Source organism: Blennius ocellaris (genome assembly GCF_963422515.1).
Source record: "Blennius ocellaris genome assembly, chromosome: 21".
NCBI classification, from domain to species: domain Eukaryota; kingdom Metazoa; phylum Chordata; class Actinopteri; order Blenniiformes; family Blenniidae; genus Blennius; species Blennius ocellaris.
In genome coordinates, this window is record NC_137670.1 from 10,579,786 (window position 1) to 10,606,788 (window position 27,003).

Here is a 27,003-nt window from a genome sequence, read left to right on the forward strand (position 1 = left end):
CAGAGGAGACGTGTCATTTAAAGGTAATTTATGTCCACCTTTGACTCCGACATGAGTCGAGGGTAATCACATTTTAATTTGTGCGCTCAAGACTGAATAAAATCTGTGAATAAATTCATCTGCGACGTCCCGAGATCGGGTTATCCAAACCAGCTTCAGCAAAAGTCACTTTCAGCAATGTAAACAGCCTGGATTTGATTCTGGGTAGCCGGTGCTCATATATGATTCATCCAAGCGGACGCGATCAGTTCAAGCATCTGAATAGATGCTGCATCCTGGGAATGTGCTGGAGATAAATGCGCTCTGAATTTTGGCTTGGTGCTGATTGTGATATTAGTTTAAATCAACAGCTTTTGAGATGAGCGTTTAGAGATTTGCTTAATCCGCGGTTTGTTTTTAGCATCACAATTAACTCCATATATTTTGGGATGATAGTGTACAATATTAAATCACAACAATCGCTTTTACATCTTCGTCAGAAATCTCATCTGCAGTTCCACATTCACATGCATGTCAGTGCAAAACATCCTTTTTCTACTCTCATAATTGCATTTTCAAAAAGGAATAGGAGATTGTGATGATCAAAAGATAACCAAGGAGAAAAAGAAATTGATTGGAACACGCAAAGATACTGAGCTCATCCATGGGGTTCCCCACAATACACTTTAAATAATTTAATCCAGCCTTTATAACACACAGTATATTGGTTTTTGAAAGTATATTATTACATCAGTGATGATCACACTCTGGTCAGATTTACCATCAAGGCCAAAATATGCTCTACGTTAAATGGATACGAATATAGATGGAGCTTTCTGTCCTTCTGTCTGTGTTCATTGCATGTGCAATTTGACATGTTTTTCACAGATCTTATGTATGTTTAGCAAATGGGGTAATACCGCTGGTGACCTGTGGGAGCAGTGTTTTGCGCTTTACCTCTTGTAAGACCAGCGAGAGGAAAAAATAATACAGGAATATTCCAGATTGGTCAGAGGATTGGTCATCATTGCGTCAAATCTTTCTGATTCATCTTTCAATGGTGACCGTCATCTTAAGCCAAAGTTCAGATTTTAATAATTTATTGGATTTCTTTTACCTGTCCATGTAAGCCTGATACAATCATTACTTCCAGGTAGCTGGTCGGAGTTCTTTGCTCTCGAGATTTCATAATTCAGTGGAGATAAATGGTTAATGGTCAGTTTATTGAAGCACATTTTTACTGCTTCAGTTGCCTTAAAGCACTTCATGCAATCAGTGAAGCACACACACACGTTTACGTACAAACTGGCATCAGCTGTGCGGCGCCATGCAAGGCGCTCGCCCACCATTAGACCTAACTTAGGTTTCATCGTCTTGCCCAAGGAAACGTAGGCACATACAAGATAATTATTGGATTGTAGGTCAACTCACTCTACCACCTGAACCACAATTGCATATATTATTAATGAAATTACAGTTTATGATATTTCCATTAGTGATCATTTAATGTAGAACCAACGTATTGAAGTGCAAGTACCTCCAACTCGATGTGACTGTATTACATCAGATGCTCACTTCTGCTTTATTTACGTTGTGACACAAACTGTTGTACAGTTGGGAAGGACTTTTTTGCCCTTGGTGATTCCATACAGCTGTTATAAATCCATGTCCTCAAAATGACCATGTTTCACCACGGAGTACACTGTACACGCGGATCCAGAAGCATATTTTCTCTTGGCGTGACAACAAAGCTGGCAAAGATATAAAAAAAAACTAAATAAAAAAAAACTTTCTACAACATAATGAAGATAACTTACTTGGAGAGAATCCACTTAGTAAGAAAAGTTTTTTTTTTTTTTTCTTTTCTCCTTCAGAGCATTTTTTGGACTTTCTCCCTCGGTGAATCCCACTGTGCTGCAGCCAACTCAGAGAAATGCTTGTTTTGTAAAAGTCCTTTGGAGTCTGGATCAAAAGCATTTTCATAGCAGCTCAATCTGTGATTGAAATATTTAATACGGGCACCGAGCCCCACGCAATGCAGCTCTCCTCCCTCACTGACACTTTCTCTCCTTTACATTTTGTTCCTCATAATTTCTCCTTTACTGTCCCTCCATTTCTCATCTCCCCGCTCGCACGTTCCTCCTTATCTCGCTGCCTGTCTTGTTGCATTAATAATCCCAGCTAATGCAGAGTGAATGTAGAGATATAAATAAGAAGCTGTATGTATTTTTGATCGTCTTACGGACCTTTGACTGCCCATCGAAAGCTGCTATAGCAGCTAATATCAGCTGTGGTTGAAGCTGCTGCTGTGCTGTGCCTGAGCTGTCGTCTTGGGGAAATAATGGAGTTGGTTGGAAGGGGGGGAAAAAAGGAAACACAAAAATACTTTAAAAATGTCTTAGCTGCGTGCTCTCCATCTCTTTCATCCCCTGCATGTGTGAAAAGCCTCTGAAGTGATGCTTTTTTTACCTTCTGGTTTCCCCTCATTGTGCAAATAAGACTATGGAAAAAGAAAATAAGTGTCAGGGTGTTTTTTTTTTTTTTTTGGAGAAGCTGTTTACATAGGAAGACATGCAAACTCCTCTCTGGAAGTTCACTGCTTAATGACTGTATGCATGTTTTGCATATGTCTGGGACGAGGCAGGCGATGTGATGTGCTTTTGCGTCGTGGAAATGGACGACGCAGATGCTTCACATCAGGACACAGCGGGGGACATTTCAGTCTCTCGAAGCTCACAGGCTTTGTTTGTCCCTTCTGTTTTGTGCGGGACAGCCCTCTGCTGATTAGGCCCAGTGACGAAAAGGTCTGGATGTCTGCGTGTCAGTGGGGCTGATTAAAGGCCACCTAATAAACTTTGACAAGTTGAGGTGTCAGAACTTATTAGTTACATAGCGCAGAGCTGGTGGTTGTAAATGAGTCGGGATCCTGGAGCACGGGCACACGCCAACAAACACACGGGAGGTGAAGCTGAGGAGTTTACAAAAACAAAATCCAGCGCGGCGCAGTTGTTTTCAAGAGCACCGAGTCAGGAGAGCAGGTGGTGCTGATTGAAACTTGTTGTCACCTCCAGTGATTAGCCATGTCTGAACTTCAGTGTGTAATGGCGCCCTCATCTCCTGCATAATTGGCCCTCGTATTGATTAAATAACATATGCATTTGCTGATGTTTGTTTTGGAAGTCAGGAAGTTGAAGCCCCTGAACTTGTGCAGTTTTAGTTAAATGTCCTCTGATAAACTGGTCCTCAAGTAAAAATACATCATCGTAATGTGGTCTATGTTCTCTGCGATGAGCCCTTTCGCTTCACAGCAAGACGAACCCAGTTTGATTCAGTGGTTCGGGGACGTTTGGATGTTCCCAATAGGCATTTGCACGTTTTCCTTGTGTACAGCAGCTTCCATCTGAAATCCAAAGACATGTATGTCTGATTCATTTCTTGCCCTAAATTGCCTTTAAGTGTGAATACGGCTATTGTGAGTTTCTCATCATTTCCCAAAAACATTAAACAGCTTTTCTGAGAGGTAGTTTACTTCTGATCTTTCAACCCGAACTTGCAATATCTTGGTAGTTAAGCAACCCACCTTCTTTCTCTCTTTTGGGTTTTGTTGTTGTTGTTGTTCACAGTTACAAGAGCAAAGCAGCTTTCTTTAGGTCCTGACACAAAAATGTTCATGATCCTAAATGAGGGTGAGGCTGTCGACTGACTGGAGAAAAAGGAAAACTAAGTGAAGTGGCAATAAATCTGGACTTATGAACAACAAAATCATTGAAAAGCAGAGTGACGGGTGCTAAATTACACACACCGATCAGCCTTAACAGTTTCACCACTTGTCCAACACTGTGTAAGTCACTGTTTTGCTTTTGCCATGTACAAGGGTTTTCCTGAACCAGGGTCTATTTCTGCAGCAATTTGCAGTCCCTTGTCTTCTGGATGAGATCAAACAGGTCAGCTTTCACTCCCCACATGCATCAAAGAGCCCGGACCGCCCTTGACCCTGTCACTGGTTCACCTCTTTTCCTTCATTGGACATATTTTGATTGATATAGATCACTACATCTCTATCTCTATCTGAGCTTTTTCCTTGTGAAATCTTTATGTTTTCCTGTATTAACACAAGCACAATATTAATTTGCTGCCTAATATATCTCATCGAGAAATAGGCGCCGTTATAAAGATACACCGTTCGTCGGTCAATGGTCTCAATGTTGTGGCTAATCGATTTATCACAATGGATTTCAAGCAAATACTGCTAACCATGCCGGCTGGTTTCCATCTGGAGAAGCTGTGCCAGAACCACTGGTTGAAGAAGCAGCTTGTGACTGATGAAGATACTTGAGAAGCTTAAAATTGTCAGAACGAGTCATTTCACTTCATGTGGGTTGGGATTCTTTCATGTGTTGCTGCTTTTTGTGCAATGACATGAAGTTGTAAGTTAAAAATGGTGCTGTTCAACTGGCTTTTACTGCTTCCGTGTCGACGAAAATAAAAATGATTAACAGCAGTCTCGCAGCCACAGTCTTCAGTTGTGATCGGCTTACAGTAAAATGTAGCACCCGTTTGGATTAGTTTGGAAATTATCTTTGTGCAGCTTGATATCTGCTGCGCTTCTGTGTGTATCTCTTACGTTATCCAAAGTAACAAACCGTAGGAAGTGAAACTGGTCTTTAGCTGTAGGTACTGGTGGCTCTCATGACAATATCAGCAGCAGCTCTTCATTAATGGGATGAGCTCTTTGTCCTTTCCAGGCCTACATCTTTTACCCATAGATGGCAGTGTGTCCATGACTCTCCAGCATGGCGTCTGTGTGTCTGCCCATCTGTAATGATGTGAGGAGAAGCAGACAGCCACTGACAGCACTCCGTAATGTAGATTTACAGTGATGGCCTACAAGGAAATGAGATGTACACTGTTAAATAGTTTGGAGAGACATCTTGCTCCGTTCTGCCATGGCCTGACCTCACTCTATGTACGAGCGCAGCACCAGACGTGATCATTGATCTGGCAAAGGCTTTGAATAATGATACCAGAACTGGAGGAGAAAAAAAAAAAAAACCCACACAAAGGAAAAAAAGAAGCATTTCTTTTTTGTGAAGGCATGGGATGAAGTGACCTGCACCTGTTGATAAGGTCGCAGTGGTAAAACAGCTGTGGATTAACAAGCATGATGGGCTGCTGCTCTCATCTGTCACCTTCTCTCTGTCCTTTTTCTTGGGTCCTTCCAATCAGACTGCCTTTTGTTCCCAAGGCTCCCATGGAGCCACAGGTCTGTGTCACTCTCCTCATCCATAATGGAGCAGCACCCAAGGGAGTAAGAGCAGCACATGATGTGTTTTAATAGAGCGATGTCAAGGTCTGGTGACTGCGAGGAGGACCGGCGTATTTGGGAAGCTTGTGGTGTTTCCCTCTTTGGACTGGATGCCAGCGATGATGGTGATAATGACACATTTCAATGTGATTCGACACCCAAGTAGAATTAAAGTACAGTTAAAATCAGTTTTTGATTAGTTGGTAGTTTCTGCTGGGACATTTTAGCGGTCCTGGTAGGGCCTGTTTACATGAGAAGGATCTGCTGGAAACAACAACAAAACAACCAACAGCTCCTACTAGAGGCCCTACAGGACACCTACACTTTTTCAGCATTTCTGCTATTTCCATGGAAACGGGACATTGTGTAAATGCAAAACCTTTCAGAAACAAAATGGGTTTTCACCTGAAACATTGTCCTGTAAACATTGTCTGAATCAGTCTGGGTTTAATGAGGCACTCGTCAATAAATATAATGCTAAAGTTTATAGTTGGCCTACAGAGTTGGACAAAGCCAGAGAGCAGTCTGCAGCCGCCACAATGGTTTTCATGAAGGATAGAATCCACGAGTAACAAGCTCGCAGAAGCTTGTTACCTATAATTATTAGATAAAAGATGAATGAATAAACACTGACTCATGTGTCAACTTAGTGTCGTGGCATCAGAGCAGTGTGCCTAAAACAAGGACCAGTAACTTTGTAAAACTTAAACTTGAAATTTAATTAAAATATTGTTTGCAAACCACAAATTAAGCCATTCGATAAATTAAGTGTCAAACCTGTGAGTTGACTGTTAAGAGTTTTTAAAAACACTAAATAGCCCAAAACTTCAATTAACCGCTGCAGCCTTTAATGGATTTAATCGCCGTGTTCATCCAGCTTTTCTTTACGACAGGCCCTCAAGTCCATTTCCACAAATAAATTACAAAAAGACAGAAAATATTGCAAAAATGATAGCAGACTCATTATTTTAAGCAGTATGAATATCGGCCATGTGTGTATCAAAGAAAAGCTCACTCAGGGTTGGTTCATTTGATGGATTTCAAAACTATGAGAGTATGAGAGAACATTTGAGAAATACTAAAAGAACCTGAAGGTTACTGCCATCATTTGTCTTGATTGGCTGTATCTCTGCTGTGAACGTACCATGAATCCAGGATTTTTTTTTTTTTTTTTTTTTTTTTAAGCATGTAGTCTCTCAAGGAACAAATCTCTGAAATTCCTTTCCACGGACATATAATGGTCAATTTGAAGCAACCTGTGCTTCGATTCTCAATCCTTTTTCTGGAAACACTTCTTCTGATGTATTCCGCTGTACAGCCTATCCTTCAACGTGTGTGGATCTTTGACAGTTCCATGATAGCGCCTTTCCACTCCCCACTCATAATAGCCCACTGATGGCTACGGAATCAAAGACCGCCGCCCATGGTGATATCCACCTCGGTACCGCCATTTCTTTCTCTCGCTCTCTCCCTCTCTCTCCTTTTCCATATCTGCTCACTCGCGGTCTACTTTTCTGTCCTTTATAACTTCCCTTCTCTGTCATTCTGGGTAGCCTCCCTGTCACTTTCCCCCTGGCTTTCCCCCGGCACTAAAAAAAGGAAATGTCTAAATTACACTTGCTAATCGGTTGCAGCCGCTCAGATTTTTTCCACTCGTCTCCCTTTTGTCTTCCTCTTTGTGATTTACAATTAGACACCAGCCACATTTCATTCCATACCAAAAGAGAGAAAAGAATTAATCTGGTCGTGTTCTGTCACACAGGAAACTCCTCCTCCCTCTCCTCCTCTCCTCTCCTCTCCAGACGGGAACATCAATTCTTAATGTCCATTCTGCCATGTTGGTACCCCCCCCCCCCCCCCCCCCCCCCCCCGGCGCTGTTAACCAGAGCACACGGCACCATCTTGCCTCTCGCATCTCAAACTCAAAATGAGAAATTTTTTTTTTTTTTTAAACACACCTGAACCAGATCCTCATTAAAAGCACCTCATGCAGCGCGCGCGTGCATCAACAGATCATTAACGTGTTAATTTTGAGACGTCAGGAAAACTGATTCCAACAAACGAGGCAATCACAGAGCTGCTTGGAAGCCTTCTTCGACCTCTGCACTGCGAGCATCAACATGCTGATGAACCTGATGGAGTAGGAAGATGACTTCACTGCCCCCGGCCAGAGGCAAACACATCGCCTGCGCAGAATTACAGCTGAAACTAATAATTACCCATTGAAAAGCTGAGCCGAACAGAAATTTCAACGAAAACAAGAACGATGTACTTTGTGACCTTCAGTGATTTACTTTCCAGCGTTGATGTCTCGGTGCAATTGGGGCAAGTAAAATGGTGTTTTATAGCCCATACATGTCAATTCATTAATTACAAAAGACATTGGTCTTCCAAATGTTCATCATTGTGTGATAGATATTCATATTTGATGATTCCTTTTGAGTTTTTGGCTGCATTCCCTCACTGTTGGAGGCAATTTGAATAGAGAAATACCATGGGTTTGTGTTGAAATGGCCGTGTTGAGATGAATTATTGGAGGTTATATGGAACAAATGTCAGCTGTTATGATCTTTTATTTTGGGATCGCCATAGATTCACAACTGACTATGTATTTAGATACTGTCACACTGAGTCTTCAGGCTAAAGCATATAAATATACAAGGAGAATATCACTCAGTGGCTGCAACGAGGAAGCGCTCACGCGCAGATACCTCCGCTTTATGGAATTGGTTTAAAATAATGTATGAAATCTACACAATGAAGAGACTAACCTTTTCTATAAAAATGCAAATGGGCAAATATAAGAGAATGGATCGGGCACACGACTTCACAGAGCCCCGACCTGCTATAATAGAAAGTGTCATCTCCAATGGGCTGCTGCAGAGACTACCAAGAGCACACTTTGATAGATAAACGAATGGGTGTGACCTTCCTTTGTTCAAATGTTCACAGTAAAATGCAAGGGCGAAAAATAGATAAAAGCACAGGCTTTATTGTTATGAAGTTTATTCGTAGTATTTGACTTAAATTTAAATTTTTATGGATTAAAATGTGACTTCATTTACTCTCATGGCTTGCAAATGTGGTCTGTAAATGATCTCATTGACACTTTACCTTAAATAACGACATGTCATAATGTCATGACTTAAATTAAACCAGCAACACTATTTCTTGGTATTTTTATTCTCAGGTTGTCAGACATGCTGCATTTAACTCTCTTTGTTAATTCTAGTACATACAAATGAACAGTTGGTCATAAATGACGAGTGAAAATACAGTGTTGCATCATATGAGTTTTTTTAGGAGGAAGCTGCAAGAATTTCCAGAAAGCAGTTGAATCAGGTCAACTGGACAGGATTTTGGAAAATGTTTTGCCTATAAGTGGTTCATACTGTTCAATTGAAGCTGGCCAGTTTAAGTGCAAAGACGATTGGACTGATGGTGAGACTTTCAATCGTTTGGTTGAGCTCTCCAACTCTGAATCAGTCATGCTATTGAAAGGATCAGCCATAAACCATTCATCAGTTCATTACATTTCAATATGTCATTATGTATGTTGCCTGTTTGTTACAATATCATAATTCAACAGTTTCTGCTGTACTTCATTATTTTCCACAATGACTCTCGGCTCACAAATGTACTTTCTGTCAGTTTTCACTCAGACCTTTCTGTGGAGTTGCAATGGACATTGTTACCTCGGTGCAAGTTTGGGCAGCGATCCGTGGCAGACAGGAAGGCGAGACATGCTCATTTGTTACCATGGCTTCATGTTGCTGTTTAGTTGTGTGAGGAAACTTGACCGGTAGACACCTGTAAATGTCAGGGTGGGATATTTGCGGCTCGCAGGGCTCCACTTTTTCCGGTATTATTTTATTGCGTTTCATCGCCATGTCCAGTGTCTGCAGAGTATTTGCTTTCACTGCATGGAGACGCTGAGCAGGAGAATCATTCATGCTGTGTTGCAGCAGAGCAAAGCGGCCGCCCTGACCAGAATTCAAACTCTCCATTATTTTTTTTTTCCATCCTTCAAATATTTTAACCTTTATTTCACCAGGGAAGGCATGCTCACGACAGACAACTCTATGCTTTATTATCTAGGACCAAGGGCACCTTGACTGCAATGTCCAAAGGCAAGATTGTCCATTTACTATATTTTCAACAAGAATTTTTTTTTTCTTCCAGTTTAGCCATGAATTCAAAGGGAAAGTTTGTAGACTGAATTTCTGATGCAAAGACTGAGAACTGCTGCCCAATTTTTCGCAGCACAGTTGCTGTGGGACAAAAGACAGATGCAATAACATAAATGCAGTGAAATTGGACATCCATGGATGGAGAATGGAACCAAAAGAAGGCCGAGCTCTTTCATTAGTTCAGGAAATAATAGCTGACTTGTTTTAGAAACAAGCTGTTCTTATGTCACAGAGGGACTCGTATCAGAGTGTAGTCCAGTGACAAGGATGTGAAATCTTGGTTTGTTGCATACAGAAACATGACTTTGTCTTGGACAGATTTATATTTGAGAAAGGGTGTTCCTCTTGATTTATCTCCATTATCCATCTTTGTCCTAATTGATCAGAGATCACTGAACAGAAGGTTTTCACCGAAGATAGTGCAGTAAATATGGAGGAACTTTAATGTCATAGTATCTGAAGAGTATTCAGGAAAACAGCTGTCAAAGGGGGATTGATCATTTGCCAGATTCAATTGATTGTTCCATTAAATCAAAAACAATGGGTCATTTGTGCAGGCTATCCTTAACCTCTATATTTAAAGACTTTTTTGTTTACACAACAGTGTTTGAAGTGAATGTGCATGTTTTTTTACATTTTCGTTTCAGGAAAGTTTCACATTTATAGGTCAACATTTTGCAAACAATGTACGTTTACATAGACACAGCCGATATGCTGAAAACAATGAAAACGTGCCACTCTGGAGGCCCCCATTGTTGTACATGTGCAGCAGAACTCTATACTTCCCATTAATATCAATTTCAAAGGTTCATAGGTCCGATGTAAGTTTTTTCCTTCTTCAACAGACATCTGTATTTTTCAGAAATGTATCAACAATTTTCAACTATACTTTTGAGATTCGTATCAGTCATGTCACACATGGGAAGTCCCCCCCCCCCCCCCCCACCCCTCAAAAAAATAAAAAATGGAATCCAACAAACAAAGAGAATCTTCTTAAAGCACTTTGTGAGGTGACGCTTTCTGTATCTTGGAAGTGAACAGCAGGCTTGGCCTTACAAAGTTTCTGTGTTTGTGCTTCAAAAAAACTTCCACCTCTTGTTTGGCAGACATCTGGGTTTATCTTGTGCTCCCTGTGAAAACAAAGAGAGCCAGATTGACAGACATGCACTGATTGAAATCTACATTGCGGTCTCTCTGAGACTGCATACGTTTCACAGACTAAGGATACTTAACATAAAGAAGGCTTCTGTTTGTGTACCCCAGCCTGCTTGTTATTCAAGAGAGAAATACGCGGCTCTGAGGAAAATAGTGTAAAAAGCCACTTTTCATGCCATGCGAATTAAAGGTATTTCCTCCGAGACGTTTCGGCTGTATCCTTGCTCAACTGTAAGAGCACTTTCTGACTCGGTGATTGAATGGGAAGTAAATTAGGTCAGGACATCACCAGGTGTGATTGAATGCTTCTGTACATGCGAGGACCTCTCGCAGCGGGCTGCCTCCTCCTGTAAGCAAGCCGACCTGACAGGAAATGAAACGGTCTGGTTGTTGAGCGCACACTCGATAACAGGGAGCAGCCTTGGTTCTGCAGACATCGAAAACTGCGACTTGTTTTGAAAGGTTCCAAAAATTTCACATAGTTGCCAGAGGTCCAACATTATATTCAGTATCTACTGCCCGAACCCCAGCCTTGGTTCTGAATTACAACTTGTCTAAAGGTCCTTCTATTGAGCGCTACTGACAACAGGTTGTGTCTGTACCTTTAAATGCTTACTGAGCTGTGTACTCTCCATGCCTTCTCCATGTCTGTTTCCCGCTAGCATTGTGAGGAGAAGAAATTGTACCTGCTCGTGGTTTCCAAGTGCAGAGCTCATCTACCTGTGGGAGGGTCAAAAGGAGTGTCCACTAGCAGAGGGAGTGGTATTTCCCCACATGATGTCATGAAGGAAAAATCTTTGATTTGCCTGTATGAGCGCAGATCGCTAAAAGGTGTCGTAAGCAAATGAGGGAGATGAGAGACTTTACTATGGGGACACAGGTTACTGTTAGAAAACCATTATATAGGGATTTTTGCATAATATTGGACCTTTAAGGGCTCATGGTGAATCCAACGACAAGAGGACATTTTAAACAAAGGGTTGTGATCATCTGTGTTGGTCTACTGCGTACACTAAATCCAAATACACTAAATTAAAAGGCTCAGTGTGCTAATTTATGTTTTACAAGAAAACTTTACCATCACAATTGATTGGGTGATTAATTCATAACACTATATCCATTTCAATTAAGTACTGATTAGCACAGAAATGTAAATATAAACACTGTTAAATAAGAGAAATGAGAGAGAAAAACAACTTAATTTGATCACTTCCCCTTTATACTTTTACACTTAACTTTTCATTTGATAATCATCTCTTCCATGATACCTTAATACTTACTCAACTACTGATTTACTTGATCCTGATCTTTATTAATTTGCATTATATCACAAAACTTCCCCTGTAATGCAGAGAACATACTGTAATTTATGATATAATTTGAATCTGCGAAAAGAGCAGCAACAGTTCAAAACATTAAAATCCCATTTATTATGAAACGGTGTAAACCTTGCCATTTGGTAGTGCGCAATACGGCAACGTGCCTCACAGGCCACTGATATGCAATATGCAAAGCAATAATATTGAGTTATTTTACATATTAATAATACCTCTAGTGTAGTTGTACAAGCTTAGACTGGAATGCAACTACAATCACTGTAATTCATTCAGCATCGGATATGAGATTTCTGTGATTTATTCAAAGCACATGTCTTCAAGTTAGGTTTATTTAATGTACATAGATGCATTTTATATTTTTGTACTTTAAAAGATATAAAAAAATCACGGTAAAAGTACAATTAATGTCTGGTCAAAATGGGGTTATCATGACCTTTCTTCTCCAATCACACGTGTAATTCATTGTTACATGTGCCGCATATTGGCTCTAATGGGTTTGGTTCAAATAGAAGTGAACAGCATACTGTTTAAGGTTATGGGTGCATTTACGTTTACATGTCAGCATATGTGACATTTCATCGGCAAATGAGTCATAAATGACAGCGTGATATGCTTTCATAAGACACTCGAAGAGGCGCAGATTGTGTGTTTGTCAGTCGCTTTGTAAGTGAATGGGTGATCACCTCGAACATGAGGATTGTTTCAAGCACCCTGGCTCTGGTCTTGCGTGCGTGTGGTTCTGTAAATGTACACATTGTTGTCATGCATGAGCACCGGAGTCGACACGCGCTCCATGAATGTCTAATAATGCCTTTAATAGGTTGCAGCAGATTGAGCCGTGATGCTTCCCAGCTGAGACATTTTCGGGTCATTTTTTTTTTTTTCTCTCTCTTCTTCTTTCTTTCCTAATAATTGCTTTGATCACAGAAATAATTAGGTTTCCCTTCATCCGTCTGCACAATTCCCACACGTTAGCCAGCTAAGGCACCTGTTCGCACATATTTCTCCTCCATCCTTCAGTTTACAGCGCCGCACATTTATCACACACGCTGAAAGATGACAATGAATGTGGCTGGTGTGTAACGGGCTGCAAAACAAGTGAATCACTGTGGATAGATTTACATCGTGTGGTATTTTTCTCTAAGCAGCTGCTCTAATTGTCACCTAATTGTTGAAAATCTGTCTCATCTATCCACCTTCCAGGGCCATTCTAACGTCATCTCCCTAAATATAATCACATAAGTTAATGCTTGGAGGGATAAGAGCTTTATCTGTTGGAAGGATGGAAGCCACCGTTCATTTACCATTTGGCATATTCTGCCGAGATGAAGCGTCTGTAATCAAGAGAGAACTCCCAAGTTTCCGACTGAAGAAAACTTTGGACCACCATAACAAAAAAGGCTTATTTTGTTTTCTCCACACAGTGTTTTGCCTCAACTTTCATTCCCCCTGTGTGGAAATATAAGCCATCCAGGTACAAAATATTCACTGAGTGATGAAAGTTCCGACGCAGATTTATTTCTCATGAAATAGAATTTTTCACAGAGCAGCGAGCTGTGCTGTTTTGGAGTGGGGTTTTTTTCCCCTCATGAACCTGTTCCCTTTTACATCTATGCACAAACATGTGCAATCATGCTTTTGTCACTGTGACACGTGTGCACTGTAATTCAATTTGATAATGTGTTGTTTAGCCATTTGCAACCCTCGATGCCCTCAAATTTGGAACATTGTGTGAAATTTAGACGAAAACCAAAAGCAATGATACTTGTATGTAATTGTCGTAAACCCATATTTTACTTTCAACAGAGCATAAACAACATATCAGATGTTGAAACTGATGCTTTTAGCTATTGCATGGAACATATTAGATTTGATAGCAGCAACACATACCTGGAAAGTTGAGACAGAAAAAGAATTGGCTAGAAAAGTGTTTGAGATAAATCAAAAACAAATGAAGGAGGAATAGACAACTCAACAGTTATTCTCAGGTCAGGGACTCCTTTGATACTTAAAGGTACACTAAATGGACTAAAGCATTTGGCGACACCTGTTTGATACTGAATTAAATCAGGCCCCTGGCCACCAGTGTATGAAATCAAGCACATTAAAAAAACAAAAAACAAAACATTTTGGAGAATATGAGCCTTCCAAATGTGTGGCAGCAGTATAGAGAACATGACCAAGCTCCATAAAGACGAGTTTGAACTGGAAGAAGACCTTTGAGGTAAACCTGAAATGCAAGCCTGTCGTTTCTGTTGTGATTAAAAGAGAGGTGGAACTGACAACTTATTTGGGTTGCGTAGCCTGCCCCAAATTCAAAAATGAACCAATGCTTTGAAATGGAAAGATGTCTTAATTTCAACATCTGGTGTTGTTTATGTTCTATTGGAAATGAAACTCAACTGTTTTACCTTGAGTTGGAAAACGCTTGAAGAACATGGTTGGCGAATGTGACTGTTGTGATTTTTTTTGACTGCAACCCAAATTAGTGTAAGTGAAGCTACTATGGCCACTAAACAATCCCGGGCCAAAAGTTCTGATGTCAGTTTATAGCCAACTGTTCTACCTCTGTGGAAATGGACCCACACATGCTGGAGATACGAGGAGCTCATTCTGCCGTCATGAAAAACAGTTTACAGCTTTGGGTGATTATATAAGAATAAGAATATAATTAGATTCCATTTCTATCGATATATATCCCTGTAAATCCCGCACAATGGCCCTTTAAATCCCTCCACGAGGCACAATCCAAATATTGATCGTCCTCTTCCCTCCCCCTCCACAAGCATTGTCCCATCCTATTATTCTTCCTCGCGGAGTATTGCATGCTGCTTGCATGCGGCAGAACCTCTCTGCGTGTTCGTGTAACGCTGAGAGGTGTCAAGGCTAAACAAAGGCGGGGGTACCTCAGATTGGAGCAGATGATAAAATGAAACTTTAATAATCCCCATGCAGAAACTGGGTCATTGCAGAAGCACGGAGCAGAAGACAAGAATAGAGCAAATGGAGACTTGAAGTTATTACAAGTAATTACAAGCAAAGAACATGCTGTGCCTGAGTGTAAAACACCGCGTTGGTGAAGTTGGGATACGTTTTGGGCGTTGATTTGGACGAGGCCTTGCAGTATATGTTGAAAACACATGACGGGGAGAGAGCCACTCCGCTTCACACATTGGAAAGCCCAAGTAATGATCTTGTAGAACAGTGGACAAGTGTCGAATGCAAATACCAGCGAACAACTTGTTCAGGTCACACCAGCGCTTTGCCTGAGATTATTCGCTTGTCCAAACAATCAGCCTGTTGATTTGATCAGTATTGCGGCAGACGTACCGCAGTTTGATTGCAGGTTGAAGCTCTCATCAAAACCCATTATGTACCACAGTTAGATTTAATTGCCCAAGTCTTTATAAAGGTGTCAGATGAACCTTATTGATCCTGGCAGCTAAACTGGGTCATTAGTAATTGTGATGTTTGTTTGGGAGCATAAGGCAAACTACATTTCTAATTTTATGCTGATTACTGGAGGAAAAATTCAGCCTTTGTTATATTTAGTAGATTAGTCCACTCTGCTTGCATTAAAGCAGCTAATACTGAACTCGGATGGAATATTTCTCAAAACCACACTCATTCTGTGCAATATTTCCTCTATCATCTGTCTGTATTTCCAGAATATCCAAGCTGGCAAGAGGATATGTCAATCAAGGGCTAACACACTCGTATACATATACTACAGTGACCTATCATCTTAACAAGCGTGTCTTTGGACTGTAAGAGAGAAAAACCCAATCTGTCACTCACCAACATGCTTTGCCCTGAAAGTCTGAATCAAAGCACAGGCAAGAGTGATAACCACTCCAGAGGCCGCCATTGTTCGTATTGCACATCTACTCGAGATGTTGTACTTGCATACTAGCAGTTTAAAGCAGCAATTTACTTGGTTTGAGTCCTTTCGAGTTTCTTTTCTGTGTGGATTTCTGCAAAAAAAAACACATTTGGAGTTATCGCTGGCGACTTGTCCAGGATGAACCCTGCCTTCATCCATCAGTTTTATAGGTTTGTGTTATTTACCTAGATTCTTTATAACAGGTTTATTCACGGCTCTGCACAACCTGGAGTATGACTTTTTTTTTTCTTTCTTCCATCCAATAAAAACAACTGCCTAATTAGGACGCTGGCAAAACACGCAAAATGAAATTCAAAGATGTCTCGATAAAACGTTATCTTCAGACCCACCTTGCTTCCTATTACTAGAGACATATAAAGACAATACCTGAAACTTATTACTGAGAGTCTTTAGTTTAATTGCTAAGAAGATGATTAGTCTCTCCTGGCAGAGGCTACCGTCACCCCCCCCCCCCCCCCACAGTAAGGCGATGGAGTGGGAAGGTTAAATATGTTTACTACGTGGAAAGCATCCACAAGGTTACTTTGAAAACAGATGCATTTTAATTAACCCAGCACAGTCATTTCATGTGCTTTTTTTCCCCCCTTACTGAATTTATGCACTCACTTGTCTTACTGTGTTTACTCATGAATTGTATTTGTATGCAAGGCAAGATGCCATCGTCCAACCGCGTAGTGTGAGAATGAGAATTATATATGGGCTTTTCAAAAGGACGCTGAAACTCCGGTAGCATCCCCGCAGATATTTTCACCTGCATTGTATCTTTGAACTTGTATTTGAATTGCATGGTTGTGCTTGATAAAGGGATATGAATAGAAGGCGAAAAGAAAGAAAATGGCAATCTGCTGAGGCTGGACATGGCACAGCTGGGAGAGGTGCGAGCAGGCTGAACTGTGAGTCGAAAGATGCAGCCATTTTGATCAATTTCCAATGAAAATTATTCTTTTTTTGATTTCTTTTTTTGTAAATTTGACATCCGGGGTGTCAAATACACATGACCGACGGGCTGAAACTGTTTAAAGATCCAATGTGGCCTTTACTTCCGTCACGCTTTCCATACAAGTAACACTGAACTCAATTACCGTATTTTCTGGAAATCGCACCTGAGGAGAAGTCGGCTTTCCGAAAAATGCTTTGTGAAGAAAAACAAAATGTTGCCTTGGTGTATGAGTTGCAGTTATTTTACTATTCCCAGAACCATGTCTGAATTTGTTCCTGCAGCTCTGGACTTTTTTGGTTTTCTTTATTGTGGTAACAGTTTCTGCGTCTCTTTTCCCCCACAAAAATGTAATAAATCACCATATTGTCGGGGATGATGATTTTGCATACAAAAATGTTGTGCATGAGTCCCAACCGTCTCGAAGACTTTAAGCTCCTTGTGGGCTGTACAGCAAATAAAACAAGTATGGATCCTACTTGACGGTACACTTTGAAACGAGATGCAAAAATTGCCAGTGTGTTAAAAGAGAAGGTCAAAAAGTCTGATCAAGTCAAATCCCTGATATTCTGGGACGGAAGAAAAGTACTTTTCACTTTTTGTGTGATAAAAGGCTGGAAACTGTCGGTGGTTAGGTTGTAATAGGTGGTGGTTTTCCTGTGATTGGAGCTATTCTGAACTCTTCCAAGGGGGGGGGGCCTGAACGAGGAAGCTGAAAATGAAGACGCATGCGTACACTCTTTCCAAATGATAAGTCGACTCTATATTTTTATATTTTCCGGCTGTGATTTAAATACTGAATGTGTAATTTGTTTGATAGATCACTTTGAGGAAGATTTCAGTCTGACATTCAGCTGCCTTCAGAACATTTTGTCATTTGTTCACATTATTTCTGCTTTTCTTCAAGTCAGAAACCCTCAGTACGCACAAGCCAGATGACAAAGATTCGATTCTTTCTGTATTTTCCCCTCATTAGCCATCTTGGCTCTTTTAATGCAGCCATTGATAGCTCAGAAAAGTAGCAAGACATTTGCGAAGGACTAGTGTGTGTCAGTGTGTGTTTTTTGTGCATATTTAAACGAGGATATTGCTGGTTCTTCACTTGTGATCTGCAGGCCCCCCTGTCTGAGCCATGCATGTGCAAACTCCTGCTGATTGGAACCATCTGCAACTCATATATGTGGGGGGGGGGGGGGGTAAAAAAGACTAAACATTTGTGTTGCAGGAGGGCACAGACCAGCACTGTCAAACCAAGCATGTTTTATTCAACTAGAAATAATTTGCAACGCGATAAGATTGAACAAAGACTTAACAGTTTTCAGAGAGGTTTCTGAGGTGTTAGTAGTTTTGTCACGCCACAAACATGATCAACCACTCAAGTTTGAATAATTAATGACATTGAAAAGGGGATACATTTAATTCTCAAAGATGACTGGAGGTTAAGGTCTCAAAACTCATGAAAGAGTAATGGTGCAATGCAGAGGGGCCTTTCTGTGTGAAGTTTGCATGTCTGTCCTGCCGGTGCTCTTTTTTTTGTCTTTTCTTTTTATTACCTTTGTCCAAAAACACCACTTTGGGGCTAACTGGTGACTCTAAATGGCCCACATTCGGAATATGTGCCGGAATAAAAAAACAAAGCAGCGTGTAGCAATATATACATCTCACTGGTTACTTTTTTAAGCCTCTTTTTCATTAATCCTTCTATGGTTCTCATGATACAGACAGATCTGATAGTAAATAGCATTAACCTGTATCCAGATTAGCTGTGTTGCATTTGCAACCCAACATAAACAAGATTAATTTGTGAAAAGCTGCGTGCATGTTGGTGGTTTATCTCTGCTTTCTCTCATCGTCATCACTCCATAAATCCATTTCCTTGAAGGTCCAATCTGTTTTTAGATCTGCTTATTTTACAACTGAACACACACCCAAGGTGCAGTAATGCTCAAGCTGGCCAATTTTGATGGAGAATGCTTTTAGGCAGGTCAGCTGAAGTACATTATCACCATTTATTTCCGACACATCCCCACAGAAAATCCAGAAGTTAAAATGGTAGAAAAACTTAAAAAGATTGCTTAAAAGAAAAAAAAGGTTTAAGATTTTTAACTCTGGACACTCGTGTATGTTTTTTTTTTGGAGACTTTTTCAGGCAGGTAACAGTTTTGATCATACATTATCTCTGACTGAAGAGGAAGGAATGATATCCATCAACACCGTGTTAACATCTTTGTGTAAAAGCACTATTCACTTGGGCTATAAATCTTTCCGCTTTACTTGGCAAGTGCATCTTATTTTTAACCAGCTTCACGAACTGACTTAAAAAAAAAAAAAAGAGCTCGGGCAAAGTAAACCTCACGTCCTGTTTTTACAGTGCAATCTCTCCCATCTTGTCTGGGTCCACGGGCCGATATATACAAAGGCTTGTGTTATCTGAAGGAGGCGAATGTGAGAAATGAACTATGAACGATTAGAAAATGAAAGAAGATTGCTTTTGATTACTGCTCATTAATTAACTCAGTCAGCCGCCTGCCTGCTCCCTTGCCAGCCCATCGACAACACATGGCCTGACTGCGTGATTAGTGTGTGTGTGTGTGTGTGTGTGTGTGTGTGTGTGTGTGTGTGTGTGTGTGTGTGTGTGTGTGTGTGTGTGTGTGTGTGTGTGTGTGTGTGTGTGTGTGTGTGTGTGTGTGTGTGTGTGTGTGTGTGTGTGTGTGTGTGTGTGTGTGTGTGTGTGTGTGTAGATCATTAGTGGAGGAAAACATAAATGCATTTTTCTCTGCTTTGCTTCATTTTTTTTTTTATTATAGTCTTATAATGAAAACCAGATTAACTTTGAGCGTCAGTTGGTTTTGCTGTGCAGGTGTGTGTGTGTCTATAAGTGTGTTTGCGTGTGCATCTTTGAATCTTTTCAAGCAATACACCGCGGAGAGTGGCCGACCCTTGCCACACGCATGATTGGCGGCATGGGACAACTGTACGCTGCCGAGTTAAATTGAATGTCAATGAATGATTGATAAGGAAGAAAAAAAAAAAGACTGGAAGATGACAGGGACAACGACGAGGAAGAGGAGGATGACTGGCTAAGGAGAGAGGAAGATTTCAAAGGTAAAGTAGGTACGGAGACAAAAGATGAATGGAGATGGGCATAAATTTGCAGGAGTCTGCAGGAACGAGGCAACAAAGACGAGAGAAGAAAAAAAAAGAGAAACCGAATCAATACTTCATAGTGGAGAAGACTCAACTAAAGCAAGGACATGTTTTTTTAAGTGAAGAGGGATGAAAGGAAGTTGGAGGCACAAAAACATCAAGAACAAAGGAAGGGAGGGACGGAGCGATTTCATGAAAAGATGAGATATGGAAGAAGAGATTCAGTAGAGCCCCAATTTCACAGTGGTGTGAGTAACCGGGGGTTTTCGTGCTGGGTTTGGCGCTCCACTCGATTGAACATTAGTCTTATTGTGGTGGGAACCGGGCGCATGTTTTATTTAGCAGCTCCGCTCCGGCTCGGCTGTTTTTAGGGGGCCGGACATTTGTTTGTTCTTCAGTCAGCTGCATGCTCGGGGTTGCGGGTGCCGAGCCACGTCTCCTCGCCGCTAATGGACGGAGCAGCATTAGTCAAGTGTGTCAGCCTCTGCCCCGCTTCCTCCACCGCTGGCACCCGTGTTGTTATCACCCGTCACAGCTTCCACTTAGAGAAGAGCTTTTCTCTGTTCCACTGGGCGGCCAGGCTTACAGATTTTGAGAGATTTTTTGGTATCTTTTTTTCCCCCCCATCACACTGAGTGAATGAGTCTCTTCGTCTCCTTCTTTTACCTCGTCCTCCCAGACGAGGCCACAAAAGACGCCAGGAGGACTGAATCGTCGGCTCCCCGTTCCCGTTTCACCCTTTGTCATTTCCCTTCTGCGCTCGATCTCTCGCTGACCCCTTTGACCTTTGCATGTTTTCCAGTGTCCAGCAGTTTGCTCTCGACACCCGAGGACAGATAAATCGGAAGCGCAGACGGCAATCACTGCATGATGTGATGGCCATCTGCCCCCGTGGCTCAGAAGCGGAATTATTTGAATGTAGAAATGACATTGACACCGTCAACGTGGAGGGTGCACCAAACCGAAGGTCACAGTTCTGTGGCACGGATCAAGACGGCCACAACTGGGTCGCTCATTGAAATGTACTTTGCTTACTGCTGGGGGAAATAAAAACCTTTCCAGTATTCACACGAATAAGTTTAATATTATCTGCCTGCTTGAATTGAAAACACTCAGTCCATCCATAGGGCTGGATTTGTGATTCAATATATGGACACTAGGAGTTGGAGATCCAACCTGCAACCTTGCAATGACAAGACGACCACCTCCCGTCTGAGCCACTGCTGAATGTGGCTTCATAACGCCAAGCAACACTGGAACCTTTTTTTTTTTTGTGTGTGTGGTTTTAATTTAATGGTCAAATACACTCTGCTAACATGTCACACTGCACACAGTCATGTTTAAATCCCAGCACCTCAAAGCTTTCTGAGCTGAAGCTTGGGAGTCCAACCTCAAGGCGACGGGTTATTTACAACTTAATATAATCTGCTGAGCAAACTACAGTTCTGCCTTTGGCAGAGTGCAGAGATTCTCAGCTGAGGAGTGAACTCATCCGCCGACATTTTGAGAACAAATTTTCTCGGTAGTATCTGGAGCCAAGTCTCTGCTGAGAAAATGGTATGTTCGCCATTGCAACTATTATTGTTAGCGGTATTTACAAGTGTCAAGTCAATAATGAGAACGTAATGGGGAAATTGATTCCTCTCAACGGAATTAAATTAATGTTTTGTTCAAAGGTGTTCATAATCAAAATGAGAGGATCTCCAAATTTAAGATAAGATAAGATACTGATCAGGCATTTTTTCATTTCATTCGAACTGCATGCCAAGTTTATCACAATTAACTTTTCTAAATGTTTCAAATTTGAATATACATGTCATAATTGTAGAAATGACGAAAACCTTTTAACCTTTTTTTATGCATATATGTTGAATTTAAGTCCTTGTGTTCATTTTTCTAAACCTTCACATATGCTCATGAGCCCATGGGTGAATTTAAATTGCAGTACAGAGTGTCTATCCTATCCTCCAGTAGTATGAATTTCTGTAAAAATGCAAGCACACGTGTGCTCTTACGCTCAGATTTGTGTCTGTTCCACCAGAAGTATGTGTGTCTCTGTGATGGACTGCTGACCTGTCCCGGGTGTCGCCCCCATTATCCAAGGCTCCTGTCTTGGAAGAAGTTGTTATAAAAGATGGATGATGCATTTCTATTCAGCTGCATGTAGCTGATCAGGGGAATACTGGATTTGAGGCTGCAGATTGTGTTCAGGCTCAGACCCTGTCAATAAATGTTTAGAATGGTTGTAGCCTGACCTGCAAAGAAGAAAACATGTTCATAACTATGAAATGTTTGTCTGGAAAATAAGTGTACATGACACAAGCGTTGTAAATGAAACACATTACAGAGCCCTATGAGACAAATTCTTATTCTGGTGCACGATAAAATAAACATAGCTTGGCTTACAGGCACAATATCCCAGTTATTTAACCAACTTCTTTGCCGTCAGTCCCCAGTGAACTTGTCAATTGCCTGTTTGTTCCCGGTTAGCACAGACTGACTGTGTATCTGAAAACAGTTTTGCAGTTTCACCGAGTGAATTGAAGGCAGAAAACATTGCTAACAGCCACTCAAGCGAAACCAAAAATCTTATTGGGACGTTCAGCCCGGCGTCGGGGGAGAAAAATTCTCCACTGGCCTGTATGTCTGTCTCTTAGCGGATCTCCCCGCTGAAAGAGCCTCATTATTTCACACACTGTGATGATGAGATGATTAAAGCCTCGGGACACACACACACACACTCAGGTGAACCCTCGGGGGGGGTGGGAACTGGAAGGCACGGGACCGAGCACAACACTCACACACTTTCCTTATGCCTCTTGTGGTTTGTGGAGAAGCTGTGGTTCAACAGTTCCACGCAGGCAAACTATTCGCACACTCTCAAGCACTCATTTGTACTCATTCGTCTCTCATGCAAACACACACACACACACACACACACACACACACACACACACACACACACACACACACACACACACACACACACACACACACACACGTGTGAGAACCCTGAACCCACTCCTCAACGTTGAACTCACTCCTGCACAGTGCACATGCTCTTGCTCTCTCTCTCTCTCTCGCTCCGTCTCTCTCTCTCTCGATCACAGCTGCTGGGAATGTGGGCTTAGTTTTCAGACCAGCTGTATGCCCAATTTCCTCGAGTCTGACCCCCCCCCCCCCCCCCCCCCCCCCCACACACATACACACACACCTAGTTCTCCCCTGATACACCCTCCTTTTCTTTTTCTTTCTCTCCTTCCCTATATCTTCCCCTCTCATTTGCCCACACATCCCCTGTATTTTTCATTATTAAGAGTCTATCAATGTGACAGGTAACAGAAATCCACCTTTTTTTTTTTTCTGGGGGGGGGGGGGGGGCTCAGAGCTGAGGCAAATTGGTACTGCAAGAGCAACCGTCAGCAGTCCTGTTTGTGTGTGCGCTTGTGTGTGTGTGTCTGTGTGTGAGTACGTGTGTGTGTGTATGTTTGTGTGCCATCTTTATTCTGTTGCTCTCATTTTTGTGCATTTCTCCTGGGAAGTGTGTGTCTCAGTATTTTTCACAATTTGTATATATTTTCTTTCTGTGTGTGTGTGTGTTTGTGCATGATTGTGTACAGTAGTCTCGGAGGTTATTAGGCTGCTGACTGCCGTGCACAGTACAGTGCTGTTGTTGGGCCAGAGATAAGCTGTGGGATTGCTGTGCTGTTGGGGCATTGCACGAGCCATGATAATGCATTTCCCTCAGCCTCTGAAGGTGTGTGTGTGTGTGCGTGTGTGTGTTGCGTCTTTAAATTGGTGAAATTAGGAGGAATTTATAAAACTTTTCTCTTTGAAATAATATAAGCACTAATTTTAATATATATCGAGTTGATCGTCTCTCCGAGTTTGCTGTGGGCTTTCTGTGTGCAGTGTGCATGTTCTCCCTGTGCGTGCATCAGTTTATCTTGCTTACTTCACATCGGATTACTGTGAAAGACATTCATTTATTCATTGTTTACTCTAAAATTCGTATGTCTGAGATCATCTTCCGCTCTCCATGATTTAGATTATATTTTGTAGGGAGCAGGAGATCTGCAAAGTTTTCCATTTGTAGAGGGGTTTCCTGGTGGAACATTTAACTTAAAATGTCAAATGAGATGCGTGACCATTTTTGTTGAAACAAACCAAGACCCAAATGATTCAGTCCTTAGGCAGCATTATTATTATTATCCCAGGACACCAGGATTTCTTTTCATTTTATGGCTATAGCAGTGTCAAAAATGTGGGATAATTGAGTTTCTGCCCTTTTTTTGCCAGGATAATGTCAATACCAATCAATATTTCGATATTACAGTCTGTTTTTGACCTTTACTGAGAGGGCCATGTTGAAAATATGTGACCCGCTGCTGGAAACGGAAGAATGAGTTGCTTTGTCACAAGACTATTAACAAAATAAACAAGAATTGCTGGTTAAAGTTGTTTTCACCCTGTGATAGCCACAGGCCTTGGTCAGTGTGTTTTCGTGCGCTCCAGTCTTTTTCTCCTTGATCGCCTCCCCCTCTCACCTGCTTTAGGGATTCTCTTCACCTCCTGGGGGCCTATAAAGGCTTGGTGAATCCAAGATGTCTCTCTCTCTCTCTCTCTCTTTCTCACTCTCTCTCTGTTCCAGTGTCGAGCTCCCTTCTTTGTTACACTCTCCAACAAGCTGGGTGTAACAACCCTCATGATGATTCCTGCTGAGCTCATGAAAATTACGTTTGATATATACTTTTCTAATGATATACAGGGCATTGCTACAGCCCATTTCCTTAACAAGCATCCCCAAGTCATCTTTAAAGCAGTGCATTTATTTTAATGGGATACAGTATTCCCACAACATCCTGCAAATGCGATGCAAATATTTTCCATTTGTTTGTTCGATGTAATATGATAGATTGTTACAAGAAGTTATAATAAATGAAATGCACAACCTCTAAGAGTCTTGCGATATATATGAGCGTGTATGTGCAGTCCACTGGGTTTACTTTATTAATCTCCTCCCCTGTTTGTGAACTTTAGCCAGCTGGAGATCCAGAGCAGGTTTTCGTTCTGATAGGCCGCTCTGTTTGGAACTTCAGCTCACCGGTCTCATCCATCAACACCTGCCTCGCTCCGTCTAGACATTCAGACACTTTGCTGGGGGTTTATTCTATTTAATCGCAGTGTATTTTGTAAAACCTGCCCCCAAAGAGCCTTCCACACACGTGTCTTTGAGTCCCGCTGAGCCTGTGGACAATCTGCCTCTCTCTGGACTTTGTTCTCACCTTCTCTGGTTTGTTTCAGCTCCGATAACGCTCTCTTCCTTTCTGCTCTCCGCCTCTCGGTGTGTTTGTCTAGGTGTTAGCTGTGGCGGCAAAATAACAGTGTTAATTTGCTTTTGCTGAGGTGAAAAAAGAAATACAATGTTATCCCACACCCACCCCCTGCAAAAATGATCCTAAGCTTCCACTTCTGCCAAGTTCTGCTGGTGTTCGCTGAGGGAACTGGATTAGTTGGTGCTTGTGGCCTCTGAAGCGGCGCTCCAGGTTGCTCTGTGATGACTTTAGCCAGTTAGCAAACTGCAGCGGTGGAAAGAAGCAATAAACTCTATTTGCACTGGAAGTCAGAGTAAAACAGACAATGATAAGAGAAGGGGAGTTCATCATTCCGACAGAGAAGTGCATAGTTTTCTTAGAAAGAAAAATGTGAGCGCTCCAGCATTTTATACTGTACATAAAAGAGATTGCCTGCATAAGATTTGTGTGCTCATGCTTGTCATTCTGTGGGTGTATGTTGATACTTCTTTCCCTGCGTGTTTGTATGAATATTTTGAAATGTGCATGACTCATATCCTCTGCAGTGGGTAACATTAATTAAATAAATAGAGATTCAAGTTTCCCGTATGACTTGTAATGTGTTAATTATATAGATATGCAGGTCCTATTGTATAGCCGAGCGAACAGGGATCAACTCTCTTTAGAGAACAACACAGTGTATGTACTTGGCAGAAACTCGCTTTTTATGTGGTTGTTTGAAGGAGCTCTTCTTGATCGCACACTCTTGGGGCTTCTCCGAGTGTCTGAACATCTGATTTAATGTTGCTCCTCTCTCTCATCTTTCTGCTGCAGCTCTATCCATGCTGCGGTCCAGTGAAGACCAAGCTCCCGCCCCGCAGAATAAGTTCATGGGCGACATCGAGGAGCTGGCTGCCAGCTACGAACGCAAACTCATAGAGGTGAGCGCTGTCGTTTTTGTCTTGAGCATCTACTCCTGTCCCGAGGCTGGCGCCATGGATGGATCGCCTCGGCATCATGTGTTGTTTGTTTGCCAAGATGTCAAATAATGAGCTGCCACTTGTTTTTAATCCTTAATCCTGTTCTTTGTCTACGTAAGAGAGCATCTTGAAGTTTGAGAAATATGTGAAAAACTGCAGATTTTGGGATTTCACTCTCCTCAGGGAAACTGCCTCATGTCATTCCATCCATCCATCCATCCATCCATCCATCCATCCATCCACACCAGCTCATAGCAGGTTGCTGAGCCAATCTCCGACGCCTCTCGGCATTGCAGCGGCACACCGAGTGTTGGCAATCAATTTCCTGGAGGGGGTCACAATAAGGCTTGGCATGCTGTGGAAGTCAAGCGATAAGTTGAATTCGCTTTAGCACACTGTAATTATATCACTTGATATGAATCAGCTTGTGACGTGGTTTTGATTTGCTGCTGTTGCTGCTCTGCATTAATCTTGAATTTGTTGTCTGACAGTGGTGATTCAAATTTAAACCCTTGAAAATGCAGCCATCTGTTCTTTGCAAACAGCACATGTCTTTACCTTTGAGTTCAGGATTTAAGAGCTTACTTTCGACATTTGTATCTTGTTAAAAATATATACTATATATTGTGTATTAATCGTACTATTTTCTAGGTCACAGGGTAATAACTATTGTTAGCTCAGTGGGCACATACACTCAAAAGTACAAACTACATAAAATTAAAACAAAGTGCAACCAAATACAATTTCAAGAAAACAGTTGTTTTCCCACTCATCT

General features: G+C 41.6%; 1 protein-coding gene across 1 annotated transcript in view; it reads left to right on the forward strand.

The window, feature by feature from the left end:
• The window catches only part of snx29 (sorting nexin 29), a 139,048-nt gene that overhangs the window by 44,328 nt on the left and 67,717 nt on the right, over positions 1-27,003 (forward strand). Inside the window, exon 15 of the mRNA XM_080516901.1 lies at positions 26,083-26,189. Within this exon, the coding sequence (XP_080373027.1) occupies positions 26,083-26,189 (107 nt within the window). The remainder of the gene's footprint in view (positions 1-26,082; positions 26,190-27,003) is intronic.